The sequence below is a fragment of the Zea mays genome, chromosome 1 (genome assembly GCF_902167145.1).
Source record: "Zea mays cultivar B73 chromosome 1, Zm-B73-REFERENCE-NAM-5.0, whole genome shotgun sequence".
Classification (NCBI taxonomy): domain Eukaryota; kingdom Viridiplantae; phylum Streptophyta; class Magnoliopsida; order Poales; family Poaceae; genus Zea; species Zea mays.
In genome coordinates this window covers 71242124-71254577 of record NC_050096.1, presented here as the reverse complement: position 1 = coordinate 71254577, position 12454 = coordinate 71242124, and the positions used below count along the sequence as shown (strand labels likewise).

At 43.2% G+C, this 12454-nt stretch overlaps 1 protein-coding gene across 2 annotated transcripts; it reads left to right on the top strand.

The window, feature by feature from the left end:
* The first annotated feature begins 2619 nt into the window (after nt 1-2619).
* LOC100277439 (uncharacterized) lies at nt 2620-9277 on the top strand. Of its 2 annotated transcripts, none has more exons than XM_020549508.2 (5): nt 2620-3561; nt 6940-6992; nt 7377-7421; nt 7504-7560; nt 8595-9277. In XM_020549508.2, exons 1-5 carry the CDS (start codon nt 3445-3447, stop codon nt 8920-8922), a joined length of 600 nt encoding a protein of 199 aa, XP_020405097.1. In that variant the 5' UTR covers nt 2620-3444; the 3' UTR covers nt 8923-9277. The 2 variants fall into 2 exon arrangements, with proteins under 2 accessions (XP_020405097.1, NP_001354253.1); NM_001367324.1 differs by having other exon boundaries at nt 3340-3561; nt 7507-7560; nt 8595-9097.
* The last annotated feature ends 3177 nt before the right edge of the window (nt 9278-12454 follow it).

The window sequence follows — 12454 nt, the reverse complement described above, 5'->3', positions numbered from 1 at the left end:
TCAAACGGGCGGCACCGAGAATCTAGACGTAGGAAATCCCTACCTATTTCACGGTTTAGGTTTTGAACAAAACACAACCTATTTTTTATCTTGGATCATGTGCGTGCGGTGGTGCATATTCTTATATCCATGGCAGCCGAGCGGGGAAGATCATATATACTACTTTTGTTATAAAATATAATTCGTTTTAGACTAATCAAATATGTAACATATAAATGTAGTTTCCATATATGTTTATATTTATTATCATTTGGATGAATGTGGATGAAAAAATGGGCTATAGAAAACTATATTTTAGAACGGATGAGGTAGATTCTAGTTCGAGACTTTAACCATTTAAAGACTTCTTCCCCTTATTATAACGCTCTTGAACCTTTTGGACTTCTTCCCCTTATTATAGAGCACTCATTGAACATCCAACAACACTGAGACATCGAATTCAAGCCTTTGCTTTAGCAGATTGAGATTTAGGCACTTGTTTTGAGTTGTAACTCCACTGTGTTGTCTTTGTGCTCCTCTCTCTCTCGTTTTGTGTGCGTGAGTCACTGCAAGTTTGTCTCGTGTGTGTGGTTCTGTTCCCTCTCTTACTCTTGGGGTTTAATTGTGATCAATTATGTAAGGGTGAGAGACTTCAAATTATTGAGATTCCTCACAAAGGAAAAAACTTGAGATAAGGAAGAATAGCGTGGTACCCAAGTTTGATCTTTGGATCACTTGAGAGGTGTTGAGTGCAACCCTTGACCGAAGGAGGTCATCACAACATGGAGTAGGCATTGACCGAACCACGGGATAGAATCACCGTGTCACTTGTGCATCTTTCTATCGTGATTATTTTTTTCTTCCATAGAGTTCTCACTTATTCACTTACGCTTTTGTTCCTAAGTTCAATACATATTCTAAAGAAACGGTCAATTGGAGAGTTCTCTTCTCTGTATTCATATCACCTTGATTCTAATTTGATACTCTTTAACCATTTAAAGACTTGTTCCCCTTATTATAACGCGCTCTCGGGCCTTTTGGACTTCTTCCCCTTATTATAAAGCACTCACTGAACATCCAACAACGCCGAGACATCGAATTCAAGCCTTTGCTTTAGTAGATTGAGATTTGGGCACTTGTTTTGAGTTGTAACTCCGTTATGTTGTCTTTGTGCTCCTCTCTCTCGCTTTGTGTGCGTGAGTCAGTGCAAGTTTGTCTCGTGTGTGTGGTTCTATTCCCTCCCTTAACTCTTGCGGTTTAATTGTGATCAATTGTGTAAGGGTGAGAGACTCAAAATTGTTGAGATTCCTCACAAAGGGAAAAAACTTGAGATAAGGAAGAAAAGTGTGGTACCCAAGTTTGATCTTTGGATCACTTGAGAGGGGTTGAGTGCAATGCAACCCTTGACCGAAGGAGGTCACCACAATATGAAGTAGGCATTGACCGAACCATGGGATATAATCACCGTGTCACCTGTGCATCTTTCTATCGTGGTTATTTTTTCTTCCATGAAGTTCTCACTTATTCACTTGCGCTTTTGTTCCTAAGTTGAATATATATGCTAAAGGAACAATCAAGTGGAGAGTTCTTTTCTCTTTCATATCAGCTTGAATTTTAACCATTTAAAGACTTCTTCTCCTTAGGCCATGTACAGTGGTGTTTAATGTGGAGGCTCTTAAGGTGTTTAAGGGGGTTATTTGCAAAAAAATCTTAGAGCCATCTCTCCGTGAAGAGACGCCTCTGGCTCGTAAACCAAGTAGCAACAGACGCCTCACTTTTCACTGTATGAATTTGTCCTCTGTTCTATCGATCTGATGCTATACAAATACATTTAATTATGTATTTATTAATAGACTACGTTTATAGACACTCCATTGTACAATAGAGTCTCTTAGGCCTTGTTCGTTTACATCGGATTGTACCCGGAATCGTTCCGGCTAATCAAAGTTTATATAAATTAGAGAAGTAATCCGGCTCGAAATCGTTCCGACCCACCAATCCGACACAAACGAACAAGGTCTTAGTTATCTCCTGTGCTTGGAGAACCGGTTTGGTGTCTCTCCACTGTACATGTCCCTTGTAACGCGCTCTGGAGCCTTTTGGACTTCGCGATGTCGTATATTAATTTGAACATATATATATATATACTACCCCGTGAAAAGAAGACTGTAGGATTAATAAATATGACTTTCTACTTGTCCTCAAAACACTACCCCCGTTTGGATTGACTGAGCTGAGCACGTACGGATTCTTGACATCTCGAATCTCAGGGCATTCCAACGGGCGCTAATAAGGTTGTAGGCGACGCACGGCTGTGGGAACATATGATTGCTGCAATGAAGCGTGTGATGACAAACCATCTCCGAGGTCCAGGGGGGCAGGGCAGGGCATAGCATAGCATAGCTAGGGGAGAAGCACGTGTAGCAGCGCGACAGACGAGAGAGCAGATAGCAGAGAGCACGCATGAGTAGAGTAGCGGCCTGGAGCTAGCTACAGTAGGAGTAGTAGTGTATATGCTTGCTAGCTCCTCCGCATCGTCGCGGATGGACCCACCCAGACCCAGCGGCGAGGCCTGGACGGGTGGCTGGATCCCTCCCTCTGTCTCTCTCTGAGACTGTGCCCGTCTCTAGATCCGGCCCCGACAATCTTTCAAGCCCCGGCCACGGCCAGTCTCTCTCCTCTGCTGTCACACCCCTTCTCTCTCTTTCTCTTCCCCCCGGCCCTCCCTCATGCATATGCATGGTACTCGCATTAGATTCTACTCCTAGCTCACTCGTCAGCAGTCTCGTCTCAGATTCAGCCAGTGGTGGCGGACTGGCGGCCTAGCTAGCTAGCTATAGCTGCGCGTTGCGAGCTTGCATTGCTGCACCGGAGTAGTAGTACTAGTACCGTACTACCATCTCTTTCTCTCTCTCTCGCAGCACAGCCACAGCAACACTAGGGTATACTACCCGGAAAGAGAGAAACGAAGGCTTGGCTGCCGCTGTCTCTCTCTTCTCTCTCTATTCTCTCTCTCTCCCCTCCATCATTGATCATTGCCGCCCGAAACGGCAACCCGCCACCATCCCACTGCACGCTGCAGCTCGCCCCGTCCTCCTCCTCCTCATCCTCCTCTCCCCCTTCCCCACCCCCATGTGCTGGCCTGCAGCAGCTCGCTCCACTACCGCCATTTAATCCTCCTCGCGCTCGCTCGCTGCTGCTGCGCCTCTAGCCTAGTAGGCTCTCTGCCTCCCATCATTCGATTCCTTTGCACTTGCTGTGCTGGCTTTGCTTGCTCTTGCTCTCCCCTCGCCAGCAATAAGCTCGGCCCCATTCCGCTTCTGCCATCAAGCCCTTGCCGCGCGCGCACCCGCGCACTACGTATAACCAGCTAGAGTAGCTTGGTAGCTAGGCTCGGCTCGCTAGCGAGCTCGTCGATCCAATCCATCGCTCGTTCGTCCACTATAACAATCGACGACGTGTACGATGGCAGCTGCGGCGGCGCCGAGGCCCAAGTCGCCGCCTGCCTCGCCGGACCCCTGCGGCCGCCACCGCCTCCAGCTCGCCGTCGACGCGCTCCACCGGGAGATCGGCTTCCTCGAGGTACACTACAGTACGCATTAATTAATAAATACTAATATATAAACCTCACCTGCACATGCTCGCATACCACCACCTCTCATATCACTCCATCATCGATTACGCTGCACTGCTCGGCCGTCTTCCCGACTGCCGGGCCTTTCCGCATTTTAATTTGCATGCATCACCTATATGACACCATATCTTATGAGCAAGGAGCCCTGCTGCTCCCATGAGCAAAATCAATCCAGACCACACCCTCCACATCCAACGGTGCTGCGTCAGGGGGGTTTTTGTAAAATGTTCAGAGTTGTAAAGAACATTTTACAAAACCCCCTGACACAGCACCGTTGGATGTGGAGGTTGTGGTCTGGATTAATTTTGCTCATGGGAGCACCAACGCTCCTTGCGCACAAGATACGTTCTCTATATGTTCCTTGCTGCTGAGTCAGATGCGCTTCCCTTTCTCTCTCTGTACTGAAAATGCAATCGCATGCGTACGTGCAGACTGCACAAACAAAGGATGACGAATTGAGGATAACGAAATTGAAATTACCAGTTGCGCTAGCTCTGGTTGGTGGTTCTCGCTCGATCCGGCCGGCCGCGAGAGAAACTGAAACGCTAGCGCTAGCTAGCACTAGCAGCAGTGGGGCGATTCATGAGACCGTTACCTTGAAAGCTAGCTTAGTAGTTCTTTAATCCTCTGGGCTTGCTGGTTTATTAGTTTAGGCCTCCGGGCACGTGCGGACCCGTACGTACGTACCATGGATTTGCGCGCGTGTCAAGGCTCAACACTCTGCGCTTTATATTCGTTTTGCCTACCATTTCCCACGACTACTTACTCCGTCGTCTCCGTCTCTCTACTCTATTTAGCTAGCTTGGATTCTTCTTTGTCTTCTGCCTGCCGCTGATACTACTTCTCTCTCTCTCTCTCTCAAGAATCAAAGCACTACTACTACTGCTGATTCAGTTCTGTTCTATATATCTAGCTACTAGCTAGGGTTTAAGGGATCTAGGATCTCTACATGTACAAGAAGATACAAGGCCGGCGGCCCACGCTTTGATTATTGGTGTCACACTGTCACATATGCATCTCCTAGTCCTAAATACTCCTCTCGTATGGCATGCATGCATGGCTTTTAATACACTATCCGTATGATCGATTACCCGCACCATCTCATCTTATATCACCGCATTTGTTGATTTTACTTAAGATTATGTTTGGTTGTTTGTATGTGTGAGTCACGGCCTGCATAGGTGGATGCAAAATAAGCCATTTTGATGTTACTAAACTGCATCCACCCATACGCTCAAAATTATCGTATCTAGCCAGTCAGGACGGTGTCAGCCTGCGCATGGACGTGCATCCATCCAATCAGGCTGTATAATACATCACCTAACCGCCTTATCTAGGTACTCTAGTATCCACGTGTATTAAGATGAATCGAGATGTGAATTAGTTTAATTTATACCCCCGCCCCCAATCCACCCCCAATACATATGGATTGGGGTGAACACTATAGTACCCAAACAAAGCTGTAGGCGTAAGTGCACACCTTGCATTGCTGGCTACACCGGCGCACACTACACTATAGTAGCAGGCGCGTGTAGTATATGCTAAAACATATTCCCTTCATTTTTTATTTTGTCATGGCTTAGTTCAAAAATAAACTAGCTTACGATAAATATTCAAGAACGGAGCTAGTATATATTTAAACAGCCTAAATCAAGGCTTCCTTTAGCTCATCAATGAAAAACTCCGTGCAACCTGCCCTTTGCTAACTTTATTGTTTTAATGTATTATTATTATTGTTGTTGTTGTTGTTGTTATTATTATTATTATTATTATTATTATTATTATTATTATTATTATTATTATTATTATTATTATTATTACTACTATTATTATTATTATCTGAAACATAGTCAGCAGGGCATACGCGACATAAAGTTGCTTCTGATCTGATGGTATAGGGAACGCTCCACATTTGCAACTACTCATGCTGTCCAGCAGCCTGCTCACTAGCTCAGAGCTATGTCAGCTACCCAAGCAATAAAATACTCCTGAAAACATACGTTAATTAAACACTATTTACTGCCCGATGAGCATGCAGAAACACAGCTAGCCCTGCGTTGCCATCGGTGTACTGCATATATGGCAGAGTTATTAATTAATCTAAACCGACAAATTCATTTAGCTCTCCGCAACGTACTGATGATGTTCTACAACATACTCATGCATGACCTTACTGGCTACTGCACCAGCAGCTTGCAGCCTATATGCATGTCTTTCTTCCTTGATGCATACATAGTCGTACTCCGCATGGCCGCATATATAACGTACGAGTTCCTTTAGGCTATTACTAGCAGCTTATCCATCTTCATCTTTTTATATTTAAACTTCACTCTTCCAACACTACACAGTCTACCTTGTAAAACAGTTTTTTAGACGACCATACAAGTGAATTGTTAAAGACTGTTTAATTTTGGCGGTCTATTATTAGGACATTAGAATTTTTTTGACGTGTCTTCCCTTCGCCTTCGGACGTACTCCCTCCGTTTCTTTTTATTTGTCGCTGGATAGTGCAATTTTACACTATTCAGCGACAAATAAAAAGAAACGGAGGGAGTACCACCGTCGACGCCTCACCAATCACCATGGCATGGCATGCACCACGTACGAGACGGTAGAACTTTGGTATGTAGAGCTTCGTTCACGGTCACGCGGTGGTGGAGCTCCATCCTGCAGACTTTAACCATGCATGCCCGTGAGTCCGTGACGACCTTCTTTTCCCTCTCTCTCTCTCCCCCTACTGCTATCATGGTCATGGCCATGGGCTCATGGCTAACCTGCTTCGGCTGTCTTCTTCACCGCTCTCCCCGTCCCCACACCGTCTGACCTGTCCGTTTTTTTTAAAAAAATAATTAATTAATTAAAGCCGCCAAATTTGAAGAAGAGAAGAAGGAGAAGATGAGAAGAGAGAAAAACTGAGTGCCGAAAGATTCGATCGGAGTGAGATGTAGACTTTCGGCAGCATATAGTTATAACCTTAATGATTAATCTATCACGAGATTATTGATATGCCACTATATATATGCCGGCGTACGTACGGCCGTCTGTATATAACTATATAGTTGCACTATCTCGTTACATTAGAATAATAATACTGCAGGAAAGGCCCCAATGCAAGCTGGGTTTTTTTTTCTTCTTCAGCGAGACTCCAAACTTCGAAGGTGCCGCGTGTGTTTTAAAAATATCCCAGACAATGCCTGAAAAGTTGACAGCTGAACACATGGCTTTTTACTTGACCAGTATACAGTGGTATTTACTATTTACCAACATAGTATTACTATATCATTACCCCCTGAAACGCTCGGTTTGGTTTCCGTTGCTGCATGCAGGGCGAAATAAGTTCCATCGAGGGGGTCCACGCTGCCTCCAGATGCTGCAAAGAGTAAGCTGAACACATGCTCCGTTATATATTATATTGCTACGTACGTGTGTTATATACATACAGGGGGGCGGCCCTTGTTACATTTACATGCATGCGATCCACGAGGATGGCTTAAAACGCTAGTATCAGAAATAATCGATGAACTTTCTCTTTAGTTTAATTAATTGCAAAACATGCATGTTCTCATTCAGTTGTCCATCCATCCATCCATACATTGTTGTTCTTTGGATAAGATATATACTAGATAGCCATGGTCGGATAACTAGCTAGTTTTAGGTTTCTGTCTGAATGAATCGCTGCTACAACAATATATATACTGACCATGTGGGCAAATAACCAAAGAAGATTCTCTGCTGATTGCCTCTCTTTGATAATTCTCTGCAGGGTTGATGAGTTCGTTGGAAGGAACCCGGATCCGTTCCTAACGATGTATGGATTTTCAGGTTGTGAATTCGTCCTTTAACCTAGCGTGAATGGTGCCGTTTTCTTAACATATATATCTGTTCAAAAGCAGTCAGCAAGAGAGAGGAAGCCACGATCAATCTCAGCAGTTTCTGAAGAAGTTCCGGTACTTCCGTTGCTCACAGCTCTTAATAATTATTATAGTAATCGCCGGTTCTTGCCCATTAGTAAACTACACGTCTTTATTAATGTTATTTTGTTGTCAATTGTGTATTACCCTAGCACTAGCTAGCAGATCGATCACATGAAAAAAGACTAATTTGTACGAGAGAAAAAAAAATCCTACTATCATCACCCAAATCATTTTTAGGTAGGATGGGAGAAGCAACATAAACAACTAGCCTCTGCAAATCGTCATATATAAGACAGAAAACTATCACCCAGAGCTAATAAACCCCGAAATGAATGAGACATAGATATCTCAATTATTACTGTCTACTGAGACCACAACCTGTCCATTTTCTGAAAAAGTATGAAAAGGGGGCATATTCATTCAGTGCAAGCTGTATGAAAGCTTGGTGATCATCCGCGAACGAGCTGAGCCTCAGTCCCACTCCCTCCCACCAGCGCGCGTACGTACGTGTACGTCCTAGCAGCTTCAACGGCTTGTATCAGATCTCTGCTGCTTTTTTTTTACCCCTTTGCAGCCTGCAACCCGTACTGCACTACTCCCTCCGTTCCTTTTTATTTGTCGCTGGATAGTGTAATTTTGCACTATCCAGCGACAAATAAAAAGAAACGGAGGGAGTACAAACTTTCAGAGTAATCAGCATGTCGTCTACTTTAAACTGCCATGCCGTCAACATCACACGTTGTCAGCCCAGCCCTGCAGAGCAATCAGTTTGTCGTTGTCTGCGCTAACACTTAATCGAGCATCTATAGTGCTGCTTTTCAGAACCGTCACCTCATTGTTACTATAATTGTTTCAACTATTTCCTCATCACCACGTCGTCAGAAAAACCATCGTCGTCTGCTGCTGGCTAGCTGAATAGGAGTGCATCAGTAAAACCTGAAAATAATGCTGCTGCTACTGTTTGTTGCTAATGCTAGCTAGCTACTGCATAGCTTGCATTGAGTTGGGTGAATTAATGATTGGCAATCAGATGAATGAAGTTGAGTTTTGTGCATGCATGCATGCAGAGGAAAGAGCTGCCTGAGCTACTACCTCTCGTGGATCTGCGGTGGCGGGTGGTGGTGCCCGCCGCCGTTGCAGCTCAAGAGGCCACCGGCGCCGAGCTGCTCCTGCGCGCCGCGGCTGGGGAAGCTCTGCTCCTCCACCGCCTCCTCCTGCTGCAGCTGTTGCTGCTGCCGGTTCCGCGTCGTGTACGCCGCCGCCGGCTGCGGGTGCTGCGCGCCGTGCCCGCGCTGCTCGTGCGACTGCACCTGCGCCTGCCCGCGCTGCTGCTCCTGCGCCTGCCCCATGTGCAGCGCCGCGTGCTGCGCCCCGCGCTGCTGCCTGTGCCTATGATGGCCATGAGAAATTTTGCGTGCATGCTAGTAGTAGTAGTACCCGGAGATGATGATGGATGACTGGCATTTTGCAGCATGGTTTTTTTTTTGGTTTAGTTTCGGCGACACGAGTACTGTTGTAACTGGCTGTACGTGGCTGATCTGGTTAGTGCTGGTGAATGGTGTCGATTCCACATTTTCCGCTGAGAGTTGCCATGACATGCAGCCCTACTAGTCTTACGTACAGCACAAAAGATGCTTAGATTCCACTCAGTCCTTCGGTTATTGCAATTTAATGTGGACGGGAGTGTATTGAAATGTATTGGGATAGATTTTGACTTGCTATTAATTTAAACCGACCCAATATCACTCAATCCATATGGATTAACAGTGCGAACAAACCCTAATGGCCTGTTCGTTTATGCCGGATTTCACTAAAAATCGTTCCAGCTGATCAAACCTTATGCGGCTGATTGGTTGGACTGCTGCCCGTGGCCTGCCTCAGGCGAGCATGCCCCGTGGGAAACAGAAGTTTCTAGCGTACCCGCGCATGCAGCTTTAAGAGATATTTTTTTGCTAGCGTTGCATCTGCCAGTACAACTTGATCTCGTTTTATGCACTTAACCAAACAAAGGCTAGTGTTGGGTCAACGCACGCGCTCAAACGGGACGGACATGTGCAGCATACCAATCAGAAGGTATATAAATTAGACAAACAATCCAGCTAGAAATTATTTCGGGTGCTCAATCCACTGGAACCGAACATGCCCCAAGATGGTTTAAGACTAGAAAAAGACTTTAGCCCAGGTTTCCAGCTCCGCCGTACCACCAGCGCTAGCTTCTAGTTTATAACATAATATATATTTTTCAAGAAATACAAAAGTTGAATACAAAGGTAGAATGAGTAAGTGAGTTTTAACTTAACACGCCAATAAAAATCACTAAAGCAAATAAGATTTATGATATCATATATAGAAGGAACGAATACAACAAGTGTTGATATAACTAATCTTTGATTTCACCTAAACATACATATTGAAGCCCCACGTAACGTGCAATACAAAAAATGAGAACAGGTTTCTTTATATAATAATCGGAATCCCTCTATGTAGGCTTCATGATCGGCCTCATATGATCTATTAGAAAAAATATAAATAATAAAACTTGAAATACCTAGCTACCACAGAGTGATTGATAAATTTATCACAACTGGATAGAGATATTATATATAGTGCATCTAAATAGGTGTTGTGTTAGAAAACCAATAGAGCTGAGGGAGTGAAGATATATACTCAATTTTAGTTATACTACTAAGTTCATCCATGAAACTTTCAACACATATGTAACCTAATATTGTAGAGTGTACTCAAGTATGGATTGGTATGCTAATGTAGCTCTAGTTTTAAGTAGATAACAAATGACCGTAGGTTTCGTAAGAGGAATTCATACTTGAAAAAGACTTTGCGAAGGATTCCACCATGAGGTAACCGCTAGTGTGCCCAAGGGTTCAGTGTTGGGGGCCTTCGTCCTTCGAAGGTCCTAAAAAACACGGACTAACCATTGGTCATCAGTATATTTGTCAAGCATTGAAGGAGCTTCGGAATCAAACTACCTTCAGTATAGAATGATGGAAGAGTAACGAAGGTAGCTTCGTCATAACAACAATGAGAAGGTAGTGCAAGGAGAAGATGTCATCATGAACACCGAAGACAAAAGACAATGTTATCCCTGTGCCATTTGTAAATCTTGTATGTAATTCTTAAGGGCATAAGTGTAAATTTATATGGAGCTGTATGATTCCCTATAAATAGGTGAACAGTGCCCCGCATAAAGTACCTTTTTGCGGATTGGGCGATCACTGTGTAATTCTCTCTCTGCGACACCTTCATTGTAATTTTCTCTGAATAGCCGAAGGTACAATGGTAGAGTCAATTTACAAAAAGGAGAATATGTTATTGATATATCTTAATTTAGTTCTCATGTTTAAATCCTTTTTATACTCCTTGTGTATTCATTTATTCACATTAATAAACCATAATTTATTCACTCAACAATTAACCTTCGTCCCTAAGGAATTATCTCGAAGAGATGACTCCTTCGTGACGAAAGTTGTCTATCCTTTTAATATTATGTTGTCTTGTTTTTGGTTCTGTACAACAATCGAAAACGAGTGACCAACATTCAGTTCCAATAAAAAATCCATAAGTTCAAAGTATAGCGTAGAGTAACATGTTACCAATAATTCAAGTCACAAAAGTAGTCAAATAACAAAAAAAAATCAACTCTAATATATACATGAAATAAACCAATAAAGAAAACTCACAAAATACTATAATATTGATTTAACTTTACAACTTTTCATGGTTGAAAGCAATTGATAATGTATTTGTTCTTAACTTGTATAAAGAACTCCCGCTTCATGATATAACCAAGTAATCGTTCAAGTATTGGTCCCAATCTTATTTATCAACTTGTTCTTTTACATATTCATGACATGAAAGACTTTCAACAACACTTGCAACTTGAAGCACCAACATCAATTTGAGAAAGTTGTAAACAACTTCATGTCAAAGATGTTTCTCTGTTTCAACAAGCTTAATGGAAAGCTCAACAAAGACAGTCCACATTTCTAAACCTTTCAGTAAGGAAAATGTATCATGATTGATTTGATTAAGTATTTTTTGTGTTTGATGATCAACATAACTATTTAGACTAATGATGTTTGCTAGTGTTTATGGATATAGTTTAAATGATGCAACATGGACTTGGACAAAGGCAACATGATGATCAAGAAGATCAACACCTCAAAGCAAGTTATTAGAAAACCTATTAAAGACCTAATAAGATCATGCAAAAGTCCTAGACACAAGATGGAAGAAGGTCGGACAAAGAAAATATGATGAAACGAAAAAAACGGTTATAGAGCAGCACTAGACGTGTCCGGTATTACACCAAATAAAGCACATAACAAAGAAGTGCTAAACTAAATAAAAAGCTAAAAAATAGAATACACCAGACACACAAGTGTGCACTGGATGCATCACCGAACACCATACCAGATACGACATCCAGAGAGATCTACAATGTGTATGCAGAGGTTTACAACACACCGGACAAGTTTGGTAGTACACCGGATTCCACACCATACAAGATATCGAGAGAGGATGCAAATGCATCAGACCGATGATACATGCACTTGACATGTCTAGTGTAGTACCGGTGACATCGAATACCCCGAGCTCAAGGGTCGGTAATGACTACTCCAACATCTAGTACACATGGACACAAATCGAACGTGTTCGGTGACTACATCGGAGTATCTGGTGAGTCCACAAAAAATTGTGTCGTGTCCAACGACTAGTTTGGACATTGGGGGTTATGAATATGATCCAAAACCGGCCAAATATGTGAGAGCTAAGAAACAATACAAGAGAGTTGAGACTCCATTTCTATAGCTCTAGATACTTAATGGCTTAGAGAGTCACTCGGTGATTAGTGTAGGTGTTTTTGTGAAGTGCTTAGATTAGCTAGATCATTGTTATAGTGCTTGCA